Here is a 17,848-nt window from a genome sequence, read left to right on the forward strand (position 1 = left end):
TATAATTCATATCACGTCAGGTGGGGATCATCCGATATCTCAGAAGACTGCATGCTTTTCGCAGACGGTGATGGGGAAGACCTCTAAGGAACAATTTGGTGCAGTAGAGAGTGGTACTGAGGACTCAGTAAGAGGTAACCTTCTCTCTGGCTCAGTGCTGAGCTACTACCCCAGAATGGTAATAAACATGCCATTATTTCAGAGGTTCTGTCAACTTGCGTTCCTGGCACCTTTTGTAAGACTATGGTCCTGGTGAAATTCCAGTTTAAGAACAGTTTTTTGCCGTCTATAAATTTGCTCTACAGTTTCAACTGGAAAAGGTATTTTCTATTTTCAGTCTTAAACTGGTGAATAGTGTTGTTAGGTGCTGTTAAATAGTTATTTCATTTCTCCCCGAGGTGACTGCATTTCAGCCGTGGGTAAAATGATTTTCAGGTATTGTTCAGATTCTCTGGCATCACTAGAGATGCTCTGATCTCTTTAAACTGCCACTTTCAAACCTCCTTCTTAAATAATCAGTCTAAACTATTAGCCAGATCTTTAGAAGGTATAAATCTGTACAGCTCCCTTCACTAGTTCTTTGCCACTTTACAGCAGCAGAGGATCTAGTCCTGTATGTTTAGAGAGGAGATGAATAAAAGGGGACACACTATAGGTAGAGAAAACAATGAATGGTGTAAGAGAAAATAAACTGGGCACGCCTATTTACATTTCCTTCTCATATGAGACTGAGGAGATGGTCGATGGAACTGAAAAGCTAAATATTTTAAAATGATAAAAGGAAAAAGGTGCATGTACCACCTGTGGAACTCATTGCCACAAGATCTCATTGTGACCAGAAGCTTGGCAGGATGCCAGAAAGATAAAGGCATTTATATGAGTAATGTGAAAATCCACAGGTACAGTAGACAGGGTTCATTAAAAAAAAGGGTATAAACTAGCTACTGATTCATGGGATCAGGAAGAAATTATACTATAATTGTCCATTATGGAGGATTCTTGCACCTTCCTCTGAAGAAAGTGGTACTGGCCACTGTTAGTGACAGGATATTGAATTCTATGGACCAGTTATCTGATCCAATATGGCAAACTCCACGTTCCTACTTAAAGAACAAAGTGCATTATTTATTATTAGCTACTATTTTGTATTGCAGTAGCACCTAAAGGCCCCAATCAGGAATCCAGACCACACTGCATTAGGCACTGAACATGCAAATAATAAAATTACAGTCCCTGTCCTGGCCTATCAAACAGATTAGTGAAGAACACTGCTGGGGAGACCAATTCCTCTGACCTCTCTGCCCTGCAGAGCAGTGACACTGAGTAGATGGCTGACATGGTTTAGTGTTATCTCAAAATATTTTGACTTTACTGCATATCTAAAGGGATAGGTTAAAATAGGAATAATGAAAAGGTGTAAAGTCCTATATTCAAATTATTTAGGAACATAGGAATTGCAGTGTCAGAGGGGATCAAAGGTCTGTCTCATGCTGTTTCCTGCTTCTAAAGGTGGCCTCTTCTGATTTGTGAAATTTCCAGTGGGACTTTCCCACCATGCTCCTGGTTAATGGTAGAATATTATAGCACCAAAGACTTTGGGTTAAAGGAAACAGTTTAGAATTAACAAACTTTCTTTAACACTTAACAGTTTGGGAGTTTTATATCCTAAACTTTAATGAGGACAAACATTCATTTCAGGATGAACATGATGAATTTTGTGTGTGAAAATCAGAGAAGTAAAGTACAGGCGACATCTTGTGGCCATTTGGAAAACTTCCAGGGGTGAAATCCTGGCCTAATTAAAGTCAACGGGAAAACTTCCACTGACTTCTACCGGGGACAGCATTTCACCCAGGTCTTCATTCCATAGGAAGTTCTCAGGTATATTACCTTATTCCTGATTGCTCTTCTTTGAATTAAACAATCTAGACTGAACTAGCCAACATACTTGTAACACCTGCAAACATCATATGCTAAATGCTTCCGCAGTATCTTGTAGCGTTTTCGAGTACTTGACTGATATGTGACAATCTGTTCTTACCAATGAAGATACTACAGACTCATCAGCTATACTGTAAATTGATATGGCTCCTTTCATGCCATTCATGCTAATTTGAAATGTGATGAGACTGCATTTCAGCATAGACTAATTGGGGCCAGATTTACGAAGGCGTTTAGGTGTCTAAAAATGCAAATAGGTACTTAACGGGATTTTCAGAAGTGCCTATCTGCATCTTTAGGCACCTTAATACTTTTGCAAATCTGGCCTTTGGTCTTTAAAATGAAGAATTATGGTAAAGAATAACAGAAACAATCTATACTTATAGATGATAAATTAAAAAGTGAATGTATATTTGACAGCCAAAATATTCAACAGCTTTATTTGAGAGGAAAATACAGGGCACGACTACTTTACACCACAAGAAAATAATAATAAATAATAATAGCATCTAGCTCTTATATAGCTTTTTTCAATCACAGATCTCAAAGCGCTTTACACAAGAGCCAATTTTACAGATGGAGAAACTGAAGCACAGAGAGGCGACTTGTCCAGGGTCACCCAACAGGCCAGAAGCAGAGCCAGGATTAGAACCCAGGTATCCCAAGTCCTGGTCCAATAATATAACCACAAAGCAAAAAAGCTTTATATATGCACAATGTATACTTCCTGCTACATGGTAACCAGCATGTCACTGAAGAAAGGGAACTATTAAAACACTGAAAACTACAGAAACTTGATAGTAGTATTGTCTTTTAACTAACTCTATGCCCAGCGAGTGTATGTATCCACGTGTTCCTGACACTGTTACTCTTGTTCTTCTTTTATCACCTCCAACTGTATGTTTCATCTTGCCTTAGATTAGACTGTAAGCTCTTTTGGACAGAGACTGTCTCTCACTATGTCAGGGTTCAGTGGACCCCTGATTCTGTTTTGGGACCTCTAAGTGCTACCGCAATACAAGGAATAAGTAATAATAGTAACAAGCTAAGCATCGAAGGGTCCTCTGGGAAGTAGGTTATACAATTTGTATTTGTATTTGTAGAGCTTCTTTTGCACTATCTCAGACCTCAAATTCAAGAATGTCTGTGGTTCAGGAAATCGTAACTGCTGAATTCCCTTTAACTTCTCATGTTAAATGAGTGGCAGTACAATGCACCAGAAATCTATGTCGATCCATTTACAGACACTGTGTTTTTGTAAATCAGTACAGATTTTCTTAGAAGAGCTATTTGTAGCAATCAGCCTTCAAAAAAAAAAGTTTAAATGCACTGAGGAAACATATTCAGTTACTATTATGTTATTCTGAAATGTTATAAACACCAGTTACTAAACCTGCCTACCATAATATACAGATGTATGTCTCAGTTACATAGCAGCAAGATATTTATGTAGACATGTATGTAAGCAAGAAAAGATAAACAAAACTTTGGACAATGATTGAGTCTTGAATACAACAGATCACACCAATACATGAAGTGGTCTGATACACCATTGGTGCCCAAAGTGCCCATGATTTTTGAATGAGAGAAATGTTTTGCACGGAACAGAGATAATCATTACTGACAGTAAATATATGCCTCTCTCCGGATAAATGTTTACACATGCATACACAACCAAATAGAGTTGATAAGGTACCAGTATTTGGATATTCAGCACTTTCCAAACTATACACAAGGGTTGGAGGGGAAGGTGAGTTCAGCATCTTAATGCCCTAGCCTTTTTTTTCAACTTGACAAGGTGATGCATGAAATGGTATCCATGAATAAAATCTCTCCCACTAAGAGAGCTCAGTGGGCATACAAGCCCTAAGACATTTCGACACCTAGCCTACAATATTAATACCAGACAGAAAAAAAAATGAACTAGGGTGGAGCGATCATTACTATGATGTCTAGTTACTACAGAGTTCAATTGTGGCTCTGCCACAAGACCTCTGTAATGGCCAAGGCATTGTTGCACTGCCCCAGAAGCAGATCTGCAACCAGACTGTGATTCAGCGAGTCACCTGCAGTCCCCTCTTGCTCTGTGGGGGAAATAATCTGTGCCAGACCTACACCAGACATACATAATTTCCCTTGATGTGCCAACTAAACTGCACTGACCAGCTCATCGGGTATAGGGGTGGCGCTAAGGTTCTCTTCGCTCCCCATCCACATGTGAAAGGGAGAATAGCTAAGGAACGATAAGTGGGGCACTCGGTAGCCTACAAACACTTGAAAGGTGTAAACAATAAAGAAGGAAAAGAATTATTTAGGACAGCACGGGGGATAGAACTAGGAGTTACTGGATAAAATTAAGGAAGGGAATAAAAGAGAGTGAATATCAGGAAAAAAACCTTCAAAGCCAGAACAATTTGGCTGTTAAATGGCCTTCTGAGACAAGTGGTGGAAACCCACACTGGGTACATTGAAAACTACATAGGCAAAACATCTAAAAATGTAACATAAGGAACAACTTGCATCAGCAAGGAGGTCACCACATAACCCACAGGGTCTTTTCTATCTCTGACTTCTGTGGCTCTGAATTTGTGTGTGTGATATTAGAAAATATAAGATAAATGAGTGAGTGGAAGCAGAATGGTAGTCCCATGGAGAAACCTGTGTCACAGTACATTGCTTGTATAGAAAAAAAGTTTACTGTATGTTACAGACATTTTTATGGGAGAGGTTTTTGCCTCATAAGGGTTTCAAATAAAGCCTGTTATCTCAAAACATGTATAGATAAGCGGCATATCAACCCATCAGTCAGCCTTCTCATGGCGCATGTGCCTACACCATTTATTTGCATAGTCTATGCTCATTTCTGCCAGTTGCTTCTGGATGTGAGGAGTTTGTGGCATTCAGAAACAGCTTCACATGTACAAGGGCATTTGTGAAACATTCCCTGTGTGGGAAAAGTCTGATGGTATTTGAGAAGGGAAATCCGCTTGCTTTGGTTCAGTAGGATCCAAAACTACTTGTTTCTTTCCACTTGGTTCACTCTAGTGACAGATTCTGCTGCATCAGTTTTTCCCCCTCTCTTGTATTGCTGAGTCATAATTTCCTTAATATAAAGATGATGGAGCCAGCTATCATATTACCAATGACTGGCACATTACCTTTGCTGCCAGATGTGCCTTGCAGTGGGATGAAAGCTTTTGAAAAAACTGCTTCGCCAAATTGTTTACCCCAGTTGACCTGTATCTCCAGCACGGTGTAGCAGGGGACCCTCTCTTAGGACAGCTGCTCTTCAAAGGTATTTTCCTCTAAAGTTATCTATCATTTTGTGATTCATGTACTAAGAGCAAAATGTAGGTTCCTTTATTCCTGATGTCTACGTCCCTGTACTCCCCCACTTCCTGTCAAGTTAAATGAAGAGAATGTGGAGAACACTTTCAGTACTGACAGCTAGTGAGAGCGGCATTTCAAAACAATGATCTGCTGGCTATTCCAATTTACATATATGGACTGTTTGGGTGGAGGCCCAAGGCAAAGAATGAAAATGTGCAGAGAAGCCTGTGGCATGGCTGTCTCTCTCAGTCAAGCTGCAATCCTACATCCACGACTAACTGTGTAAAGTAAATACTTACTTGAATATACGGTGGTTGCATTCTCTTGCATTTGCTGGAGTTGTTCTCTGTCAGTTCCAGGACCATGTGATAGTGACTGAGTATCCAAATCTGGAGAATTAGCTCTGGTGTCTGTCTCCCCCTTCAGAATCAGCCAACTGGTCTTTAGCTGAACAGAACAAAACCGAACTTTTAACGTTTGGATTTATTCTTGCAAATTCCCCCACATGGGAATTCTATGATCAATTTTTATTTATTGTAATTTTATATCAATCATCCACTCAGTCACAAAAGTGGAAGACAGATCCTATGCAATGCATCATGGGACTGTCTGTTCGAAGTTCTAGTATCAGATACTTAACATGATCCAGCTGGTTGAGAATGGGTTTCCTCTGAATTACCGCTGTTACTCTGTCCTTGTTTCAGAATATGTGAATTTTTTAAAATTAAGCTATTAATGCCCACAAGTGAATCAATGTTACTTTATTACTTTTTCTCATTTTAAAATAAATACATGGAATAAAAACACCTCCACTGAACCACCAAGGAGCATGCCTAGATTGAGTAAATGCATGCACTTATTGCATTAGTTCAATTCTCCCTACTTTTTGCCTCCCCTACTAGTTCCATCACTTGTAAAATTTAGATTGTAAGCACTTTGGGGGAGGTGCAATATCTTTCTATATCTTCTGTGAAGGACCAAACACACATTTGCTGCTATTAAATAACTAGAATAATGATAAATAAAAATAAAATATCTAAAAAATAAGAGAGATTTTAAAATGGTACCCTTGAGAAACACTAACACCCTGCATGTTTTTCCTGCATTCTGGACATTACCTTCCTATTGTCCTGATCAAAACTTCCATCCTCCCCCTCTGATCTTCTTACTGTTAGAATATAAAATGCATTGTAAGAGTTAAAACAGCATCATATCATTTGTTTCCATTTTGACTGTCATCATATTGCAGTTTTCTTAAAAGAATAAAATGATCCACACAAACAAAGGGATATGAGAAGTTGGAAGTGTACTGGTACGATATCATCGACCCATTTAAGCCATTATGAAATTATTAAAATGATTTAATGCTGTAAATACACAGTATATGCATAAAATCTACTCTTCCAAGCATTTTAAAGTACCATTTTTCTAGGAAAGATGCTACTTTCTTGAGCTTGACGGGAGGGAAAAAAACCATAATTTATTGCACGGCTACACTACAGAGTTGACAGTGGTGCAGCTCCACCAATGCAGCTGTGCTGCTGTGAGCTCTCTAATGTAGCCTCTCTGGGCTGACGGGAGAGAGCTCTCTCATCAGCTGAACTAGTCCAGCCCCCATGCCTGCTGACACAGCGCTTCCACACTGGCACTTACGTCAGTGTAACGTATGTTGCTCAGGGGGGTGATTTATTCACCCTCGAGTGACATAAATTATGTCAACATAAGCTGTAGTGTAGACCTAGCCTTAGAAACAGATTGTGACTCAGCCTAACACAGCTGTCCAGGGGAGCAAGTCCCTCCTTTCCTCTGTTGCCATGTTAATGCTCTCCACATGGTATCTTGGATATAAGCAGGTTTTACACCTGGTCCTCATTCCTCTCCCCCAGGAGGTAGGCAGGGAGGGTACAGCAAATGGATCCGCCACCTCAAAATGTCAGCCAGCAAAGCTAAACCACTGTGGGAGGGTTAGGGGTAGGGAGTTAGCTGTCCCCCTATAAAGGGCTGCAGTAAATCATTTCACCATCAGGAGCAGAGTCACGTTCTGAGTCACAATTCCTTCCCCAGGCTCCTCCTGGGCTATGTGTTACCCTGACACAAGGCAGAGACAAAAATCTCAGTCCATCCCTTAATAATCAACATCATGGCATTAGCGAGAGCAGGGTCTGCAGAAGGGTTGCGATTACCAACACCACTGCAGAAAAAGACAACCAAAGTGCAGCCTGTATTTTCTGAATTTATCTATTTGCTAAAGAATTGTCTGTTGAAATTTTTTTGCTGACACTAACGTGCCACTATGTAGTACTTTGTATTGAGTTACCAAGTCTGCTGAGAAAAAAAATCTTGCCACTAGAAGGTCCCAGCATTCTCCTCTCCCCCTGCTTTTCTGGCCATTTTGTGCCCTTTATTTCCAGACAGGTACAGATGTGCCTGTAAATGATACTGATCTGCACCCCAAAAATGATTTCACAACCAGCAGATTTTGCAGACATACACACGCCAAATTGCCACAGTTTGGGCCCGTGAGATTCAGCGTTTTAAAACATTGATGGATGCACCTTTTAAAAGGTGTCATAAGGGTCACTGTGGGGTGGCAGCAACTCTTCCCTACCTAGCCTTCGGCCCCTGACCCAGCATGTCTGCAGATATTTCATACAGCTTCTGCCCTTCCTGGGCAGACTACATCTGCCATTAGCACTCAGCTGCTATACCTCTGCACCCCCTAAACCCCCACATAAAGGCAAAATTTTGATCTATGTTTGTATCAGTATGTAGCGGAGTGAAACTCCTACCCCTAAAAGTTGGAAACAGTGAACATTATATTGTCCCATGCATGCAGCACAGGGCAAGTGGAAAAGAAGTTTGAAAGACAGCTGTTGTCATGTGCACCTTGTACACAATAGGATGCAGGGCTGGTCAGGCTTCTGTACCAGGTATGGACTGGCCACAGAACTTCCTTCTCAGAGATACACACCAGATGCACTTCACTATAAGATCTTTTAATGTACTGCATGGTACCGCTGATAAGGTATATTACACAGAGCACTGCCTAGTGGTTGAAGGGTATAATACAGTTTAGCATTCCATTACATCATCCCCTTCCTGGAGGTGCTTTCATAGATTCATAGATATTTAGGTCAGAAGGGACCATTATGATCATCTAGTCTGACCTCCTGCACAACGCAGGCCACAGAATTTCACCCACCACTCCTACAAAAAAAACCTCACACCTATATCTGTGCTATTGAAGTCCTCAAATCGTAGTTTAAAGACTTCAAGGAACAGAGAATCCTCTAGCAAGTGACCCGTGCCCCATGCTACAGAGGAAGGCGAAAAACCTCCAGGGCCTCTTCCAATCTGCCCTGGAGGAAAATTCCTTCCCGACCCCAAATATGATGATCAGCTAAACCCTGAGCATATGGGCAAGTTTCATCAGCCAGATACTACAGAAAATTCTTTCCTGGGTAACTCGGATCTCACCCCATCTAATAGCCCATCACAGGCCATTGGGCCTATTTACCATGAATATTTTATTACCAAAACCATGTTATCCCATCATACCATCTCCTCCATAAACTTATCGAGTTTAATCTTAAAGCCAGATAGATCTTTTGCCCCCCCCCCACTCCTTCCCTTGGAAGGCTATTCCAAAACTTCACTCCTCTGATGGTTAAAAACCTTCATCTAATTTCTAGTCTAAATTTCCTAGTGGCCAGTTTATATCCATTTGTTCTTGTGTCCACATTGGTACTGAGCTTAAATAATTCCTCTCCCTCTCTGGTATTTATCCCTCTGATATATTTATAGAGAGCAATCATATCTCCCCTCAACCTTCTTTTAGTTAGGCTAAACAAGCCAAGCTCCCTGAGTCTCCTTTCATAAGACAAGTTTTCCATTCCTCGGATCATCCTAGTAGCCCTTCTCTGTACCTGTTCCAGTTTGAATTCATCCTTCTTAAACATGGGAGACCAGAACTGCACACAGTATTCCAGGTGAGGTCTCACCAGTGCCTTGTATAATGGTACTAAAACCTCCTTATCCCTACTGGAAATACCTCTCCTGATGCATCCCAAGACCGCATTAGCTTTTTTCACAGCCATATCACATTGGCGGCTCATAGTCATCCTATGATCAACCAATACTCCAAGGTCCTTTTCCTCCTCCGTTACTTCTAATTGATGCGTCCCTAGCTTATAACTAAAATTCTTGTTATTAATCCCTAAATGCATGACCTTACACTTCTCACTATTAAATTTCATCCTATTACTATTACTCCAGTTTACAAGGTCATCCAGATCCTCCTGTAGAGTATCTCTGTCCTTCTCTTTATTGGCAATACCTCCCAGCTTTGTATCATCCACAAACTTTATTAGCACACTCCCACTTTTTGTGCCAAGATCAGTAATAAAAAGATTAAATAAGATTGGTCCCAAAACCGATCCTTGAGGAACTCCACTGGTAACCTCCCTCCAGCCTGACAGTTCACCTTTCAGTAGGACCCGTTGTAGTCTCCCCTTTAACCAATTCCTTATCCACCTTTCAATTTTCCTATTGATCCCCATCTTTTCCAATTTAACTAATAATTCCCCATGTGGCACGGTATCAAATGCCTTATTAAAATCTAGGTAAATTAGATCCACTGCATTTCCTTTGTCTAAAAAAATCTGTTACTTTCTCAAAGAAGGAGATCAGGTTGGTTTGGCACCATCTACCTTTTGTAAAACCATGTTGTATTTTGTCCCATTTACCATTGACTTCAATGTCCTTAACTACCTTCTCCTTCAAAATTTTTTCCAAGACCTTGCATACTACAGATGTCAAACTAACAGGCCTATAATTACCCGGATCACTTTTTTTCCCTTTCTTAAAAATAGGAACTATGTTAGCAATTCTCCAATCATACGGTACAACCCCTGAGTTTACAGATTCATTAAAAATTCTTGCTAATGGGCTTGCAATTTCTTGTGCCAATTCCTTTAATATTCTTGGATGAAGATTATCTGGGCCCCCTGATTTAGTCCCATTAAGCTGTCTGAGTTTCGCTTCTACCTCAAATATGTAATGTCTACCTCCATATCCTCATTCCCATTTGTCATGCTACCATTATCCCTAAGATCCTCTTTAGTCTTATTAAAGACTGCGGCAAAGTATCTGTTTAAATATTGGGCCATGCTTAGATTATCCTTGACCTCCACTCCATCCTCAGTGTTTAGCGGTCCCACATGAGCCTTTTGTCAAGATTAATGCTGTATGAAATGCTAACAGAGAACAGGAGGAGCTTAATCTTACAGTATATTTCTAAGCAAAGAATCCATACATTTTAACCTGAACCTTGAAAACAGTGGTCAAAATATTCAAACATAGGGTCTGATGCTGCTTGGAACTCCAGTGGGCAGACCCCAGCACTTGCTAGGAATCCAGTCAAAGTCAATGGAGCAAAGCATGAATGCCAGGGTCTGCCCATGCAGCGTTCCTTGAATCTTAGGCACCTAAATCTATATTAAGGCACCTACATCAAAGTGACCTGACTTGTAGAGGTGCTGAGCATTGGCTTCTGTGAAAATTGGGCTACTCAGCCCCTCTGAAAATCAGGTCCTTTTTATATGGATGTCTAAATATGGACTCCAGGAACCCAAGTTCAACCATTTGAGCTCTCTGTTTGGATCAGTGATAAAACTGATGAAGGCCAAACTCTTTTTAAAAGGTTTAATATTGAATCAAATGTTTTGAAAATATGAAGATACTAAAAAAGAAAAATGCAATACCACCCTCCCCAGCTTTCCCATCCAAATTCACAGCCTGAAATCATGCATGTGACATTTTCCCAGCTCATTTTTATTCTGAATCTAGGAGTTTATAACAGGAACACAGAGGCTCTTAGCTACAACAAATCTGCTGGGCACCGCTGTAATTGAGACCTTTCAAAGTCAAATGTTTTGGAAGAGTTTCTTGCACTTTTTGTTTTAGAGAACATTTTTGCGCTTGTTTGTTCAAACTTGGTTTCTTCAACAAGAGAATGTTTTCTGGCTCCAACTCCTGAATGTCCTACTTCAATGCCCCTTTAGCTTAAGAAGCTGAATCATCAGTTGCTAATGTGTTTCTTCTTTAGCAAAAAGATTTACACAACTTCTGCTGGGAACAAAAGGTTGTTTCCATTAGCCTCTACACAGAAATGGATACTTCATCACTCTCAATTTTTGTTTTCATTTAGAATAAATTAGTAGGTGCACTCCTGTAGAATCCCAGCCAGCCTCCATTTTCTACACTCCTTTTCAGAACCTTGTTTATATATAAAACAAAGATTAAAATACATCTCCTCAGGGTATCCGCAGAGATGTCTGACTGACATGCATATTAACATACAGGGCCTCTCACACCAATGTATATCAGGAATAACTTTGCTGAAGTCAGTGTAGTTACACCAGTATAAAACTGACAGAGGAAAATCTGGCCCTTGGTTGTGTACATCAGTATGGCGGCTGACATAGAAAACATATGGCCATGAAAAAAACCTCCCTTTTTCAGAGTCATTTTGGCAAACCAGAGGTAGCTATAAAATAATTAAGGATGACATGCTCAGGGAACAGGATGTTAGGGCCAGATCCTCAGCTGGTGTAAATCAATGTTCTACTGAAGTCAATGAAGCTATCCCGATTTACAACAGCTGAGGATTTGGCTTTGTGTTTTGCTTGTGATTTTCCCAAAACTCTCTCTAATGATTCAGGCCTTTTTGCCTTGTCAGTAGCTTTTTTGCTTTTTTTGACTATTTATTACCAATGATTTGTAGCTCTGCAGAGGAGGAGAAATTAAAGGCTTTGGATAGACTTTAATGTTTGCTATTTATCCTAAAGCCAAGTGCTCATATAAATGGATTCCATCTCATTGACACGGAGGTGACCCTTGTATGTGATAAAGCATATTAAAGCACCACTGGACCTTGCTTTGTTCTGAAGCTTAACCAGAACAGTCTAATAGGTTATTTAAATGTCAGTGATTTAAACCTGTCTATGCAATTGCTTAGCATCAGACACTTCAGTTATGGAGAATGTGTGCACGCTGACTCACTGTACTCAATGTCAGTTTGACTGATACCGGCAATAGTGCTGATGCAATATACTTAAATTTCTGTAAGGCATTTGACTTTGTGCCACATGACATTTTGATTAAAAAACTAGAATGATACAAAATGAACATGGCACACATTAAATGGATTAAAAACTGGCTAACTGATAGGTATCTAAATGTAACTGTACGTGGGAAATCATCATCCAGTGGGTTTATTTCTAGTTGGGTGGTTCTTGGCCCTACACTAACATTTTTATTAATGACCTTAGAAGAAAACATAAAGTCATCACTGCTAAAGTTTGCAGACAACACAATGATTGGAGGAGTGGAAAAGAATGAAGAAAAGGGGTCACTTATTCAGAGCGATCTGGATCGCTTAATAAACTGGCCACAAGCAAACAATATGCATTTTAATATAGCTAAAGGTAAATGTATCCATCTAAGAACAAAGAATGTAAGAACTAAGAACTTACAGGATAGGGGACTCTATTCCTGGGAAGCAGTGACTCTTGAAAAAGATTTGGGGATCATGGTGGATAATCAGCTGAATATGAATTCCCAATGTAATACTGTGGCCAAAAGGGCTAACACAATCCTTGGATGTATAAAAGGGGGAATCAAGAGCACAGAGGGTTTTTAACCTCTCTATTTGGTGCTGGTGTGACTGCTGCTGGAATATGCTATGAAGTTCTGGTGTCAACAATTCAAGAAGGATGTTGAAAAATTTGGAGAGGGCACAGATAAGAGCCATAAAAACAATTAAAAGGTTAGAAATATACCTGACAGTGACAAACTCAAGAAGCTCAATTTATTCAGCTCAGGGGTGACTTGATCAAAGTCTATAAGTACCTCCATGGGGAAAAATATTTGATAATAGGCTTTTTCAGTCTAGCAGGGAAAGAACATAAGAACGGCCGTACTGGATCAGATCAAAGGTCCATCAAGCCCAGTATCCTGTCCTCGGACAGTGACCAATGCCAGGTGCCCCAAAGGAAATAAACAGACAGGTTATCATCAAGTGATCCATACCGTGTCACCCAATCCCAGCTTCTGGCAGACAGAGGCTAGGGACACCATTCCTGCCCATCCTGACTAATAGCCACTGATGGACCTATCTTCCATGAATCTACCTAGCTCACTTTTGAACCCCATTATAGTATTGGCTTTCACAACACCCTCTGGCAAGAAGTTCCAGAGGTTGACAGTGCGTTGCGTGAAAAAATACATTCTTGTGTTTGTTTTAAACCTGCTACCTATTAATTTCATTTGGTGGCCCCTTGTTCTTGTATTATGAGAAGGAGTAAATAACAAAGGTATAACAAGATCCAATGGGTGGAAGTTGAAGCTAACAAATTCAGACTTAATATAGAAGACATAAATATTTATCAGTGAGAGTAATTAACAGTTGGAGCCATTTACCAAAGGTTGTGGTAGATTCTACATCACGGGCAATTTTAAAATCATGACTGAAATTTAAAAAAAATATACACTCTAGTTCAAAGGAAATTATTTTGGGGAAGTTGTATGGCCTGTGTTTTATAGAAGGTCAGACTAGATGATCACACTCTTCTGACCTTGGAATCTATGAATCAGCAGCATCCAGAGAGAAGCCCTTATTTATTTATTTATTTCTCCACATCCGTAAATCAGTCAGGTGTGAGGCAGAACATGATACAAACCAGAAGAGTCAATGCTCTCCCTGAAAAGAAACATGGGGAATTTCTATTTTACTGCTTCATTTGAAGCATTCATGATTTATACAGTTCTTTTCGAAGTCATGTGTTGTGTCAGATTATTATGTGCCACAAAAACATTTTCTGTATAGTTCTGTTGTTTAGTGACTTAGGTGCCAATCTTGCAATTGGGTCTGCCCATTCAGTTCCAATTGTATGGTGCAGATCAGAAGCCATCTTCAGTCAGGTTACTGCCTTAAAAAGGAATTTGTCCTCAGCGGATATAACCTCATTAAAGAATTGTTCTGATATTATGATAAAGTAAAAAAATCTTGCTGATGAAAGATGGATATGCACCATATATCAATGAACCTAAAAGTTTATTTTTTGCTGTAATATAGACGCAAAAATTACCTTCAAATTTAGATATTCCCCAGGATCACCTGAAAGCAGTATAGTAATGTACTATATTTAACATACTATTGTATCATTCTGATAATAAACAAATTGCTTTAAGATCAGTATTAGCTTTAAATTAATAATGTACAGCAAGACATCACTATGCCAGCCACTTACTGAGTCTTCAGACTTCATGTTATGCAGAGAGTTATCAATTTTCTGTGTTACTTAATTCTTTTCCTTTTTGTTTTTAGATAATAGGGATTCTGGCATAATTAAATGAGAATACGATAGCACAACTAGTTCAGTGGTAAATATGCACTTCCTTAACAAGGGCATGCGTAGAAAACACTGCAGCCGAGAAAAGCAGACTGTACCATGCTGTCTGTAGATAGGGGGTTTCCTATAGATGTTATCTTTTACTCCAGTGTCTGAGAAAGAGGAAAGAAAAAGGAAAGAACAAAAGAGTAAGCAAGCAGTTTAGATTGTGCTTCTTCTGTTTAATTCTTAAAAAAAAAAAAAGGAAAAAAAAATCACTTGAGCAGAGACCATTCATTCATTTTAATGTGTAGTAACTGCTATTACAATACAATGCAACATTTCTCATCATTAGTACACACTTAAAACATTCTGGGCTGCATGGTAGCCCAAGATTTTCTATCAATCCTAAAGGGATACATTAATATGGCTCCTTACCCATCAGTTCATTTAGTAGATGGGTACTTAAAAAATTCAGCCTTACATCATATCCGTAAATTGAACAGGCCTGTGCAACCAGCAAGTAACATTTAAGACAACATCATCTTCTAGGTTTAACATAAAATAAAGTTGTCTCTTTGGGCTTCTCCTAGTGCAAACTTGTTGATACACAGAAAAATGTGAAGCGTGTAACTCATTCACTTCTGAGATCATGTTTAACAGCTAACATATTTTCACTCTTCAGAAGAAATAAGGTTTTTTGTTATTGTTGTTCTACAGTTCACAAAGCAATGCAAAATCCATTGACAATTTAGGAGAAAATGAACATATGCCACAACTGAAGATTAAAAGCTAAGATGTGAATGCCTACCTGGAACATGGAAATGTCTAGGAGCCTGCTGATAGGCAGAAGGCGAAGATTTGCTGTCTGAATACATGGATAAGCTTGGAGTGCTCCGACCACTTTCACTGCCTCCAAGGGGAAGAGCAAAGAAAGCAGATAAAAGAAAAAAAATGGAAAGCAAAGTAGAGTACTTCAAGCATAAAAAGCTTACTCAAAATGACTTGTTAATCCAACATTTTAAAATAAATAGTTCTTTGTAAAACCTCAACTTCCTTATTGGCACCATGTCTGGTTTCTGATGTGACTCTCTTAGCAAAGGCAATACCGAACAGTGGGTCAAACGATAAACAGATCTAGGAACTGGAGTGTGCTATATCAGCAATAACGCATACTTGATGGATAGCATCAGGTACAAGCATCAGCCCTGTAGCTCTGCTTTGAAATCTAACATTCTCTTCTCAGAATGTGATGCTGTTAAAAAGATAAAACAAAAGCATCTTCAGGAATCTGTAGGTCCTTTTTTTTCAAACGGCTCCTTCGTAGTTTTAACTGAGCAAATATATTAGGGAATTTTAGCAAAGTTTAAGGTTATGGTGTTAAATTATAGCCTGCCCTTAAAACCATCAGTGAAATCATTCAGTGATGTTAAGTTAGTTCAAAGCAGGACTGCACCAAAAAGCAGCTGCTATGGCTGAGTCATGTCTTATTGGATATATAAATTACAAAATAGTCTGCTGTTGAGATCTTGTACTAGGTTTATTCTAACTTTCCCCCCTGATAACTCTCCACAGGATTTTATTTATATGCAGACAGGGTTGGATTATCAAGTCATGGATCTATAATGCCATAGCCAACTTGGCAGAATTTAAAGGTACAGAATATACTATTGATCCGTACCCATTTATACTCTTATTTTGTCAAATATTCTTCAAATACTCCATTTATTTCCTGTCAATTAATCCTCGGGGCGTACTCTATGGCATTATAATGCTGCTTGGCAAACGAAAAAGTAAAGCTCTACTTTTTGGGACTTGTAAAATCCAGTTCATGTGTAGCATTGTTAGTTAAGCAACTGGTAGCTAAACATGATATTTTTACAAAACACAGAGCTGCTGACAATTTGCAGTAACCATTTTAGAGAGGATGGAGCGCAGAATTAATGGATATTAATGATGACGGTACAGCAGTTCTTTTGAAGAAAGGCCAGCAGCCCAGAGTATAGCTTTAGATGTATCATTGAGCACTGCCATGTGGGAGAGAGGGGTTTATGGGTAACTTTGAGTTAGTAGAAAGCCCAGAGCAAAGGTGAAAAATCTGGTAAACTGGGGATGGAGCAGGGGATTGCTAAGCATTCACAAAGCCGGGTAGCCTCTGTTGAGGAGTACTGGAGAGACATTAAATACAGCCCCAGAGAATGTCATATATTCCATCATTTTAACCATGGGCCTGCCGCTGATGGGAGTATTGCTATTGACCTTAATAGGAGCAGGAGAAGGCCCCATGAGAACAGAGGAGAGTGCTGTGCATCCCATGAATATTCCTGCTAATTAATCCATTTTATTGTGGGAGTGTTACTTCCCTGTACAGTGCGGATTTAAATGAAGATCATTGAAACTACAAAATTAGGAGTCACTGCCATTGTTTCTCTGGTAGCAATGACTTGATAAGATGGTAACAATTTTTAAAAAAGTATTCTGCATAGTTCAGAGACTGAAATTAGAACAACATTAGTTGATATTCTTCAAGTACTACCAAGAACCGAGGGCTTGATTGTGGAGTTACTGCAAGCCCTGAGTAAGGGGCAAGTATCAACATGCTGCCCTAGGAGCAAACCAGAAGCTAAACCGTGACTGACAGAATCACAGTTTGGTTTCTGGTTCCCATCCTGCTCCAGGGAGAAAGCCAGGTGTGCCATCCATTTACCAGGAACAGATTACTTCCCCCTCTATGCCAGCTCACCTGCTGCACTTCACCCACTCCCTATCACTACTAACCCACCTATGCAGTGGATGGGGAGTAGCAGCCCCGTAGAAACATCTCTACCCTTTACACACAATGCAGATAGCCAGGGAGTGTCTTATACTCCTTGACCCCCTTGCAGTGGGAGCATGGCATGGGAAATAGCTGCTTCCTGGTTAAGGTCTATGCACCCCATTGTATCCCAGTTATTACCACCCCCCTGGAATGTCACATCCCAGGGTAGAGTTTGCCTGGAAAGGTTGCTAAAAAATCAGAAAGGGCGTTTTAAAGTTATGGTGTTTTCAAAAAATGCCTGTCCTTTGCTTGCTCAAAATTCCTATATCACTAAACATTTATAATTGGGGTACTGGAAGGCATGGCCCTTAATACATCACATACTTTGGGCACTTAAAATAGTCCACGTGGATAAAAGCCTCACCAG

General features: G+C 39.7%; 1 protein-coding gene across 17 annotated transcripts in view; it reads right to left on the minus strand.

Annotated features, from left to right (window-relative positions):
* Positions 1 to 17,848, minus strand: part of ABLIM2 (actin binding LIM protein family member 2) — a 214,829-nt gene that overhangs the window by 34,875 nt on the left and 162,106 nt on the right. For 10 of the 17 annotated variants that reach the window (XM_048848970.2, XM_048848960.2, XM_048848963.2 and 7 more), the window contains 4 exons: positions 15,475 to 15,576; positions 14,783 to 14,836; positions 6,390 to 6,439; positions 5,571 to 5,718 (listed from right to left, as the gene is read on the minus strand). The exons of 1 other annotated variant lie outside the window; for it this stretch is intronic. In XM_048848970.2, coding sequence (XP_048704927.1) covers positions 5,571 to 5,718; positions 6,390 to 6,439; positions 14,783 to 14,836; positions 15,475 to 15,576 — 354 coding nt within the window. The remainder of the gene's footprint in view (positions 1 to 5,570; positions 5,719 to 6,389; positions 6,440 to 14,782; positions 14,837 to 15,474; positions 15,577 to 17,848) is intronic. 6 more of the 17 variants (XM_048848975.2, XM_048848973.2, XM_048848974.2 and 3 more) reach the window with 3 other exon arrangements.

The sequence above is a fragment of the Caretta caretta genome, chromosome 4 (assembly GCF_965140235.1).
Source record: "Caretta caretta isolate rCarCar2 chromosome 4, rCarCar1.hap1, whole genome shotgun sequence".
NCBI lineage: Eukaryota > Metazoa > Chordata > Testudines > Cheloniidae > Caretta > Caretta caretta.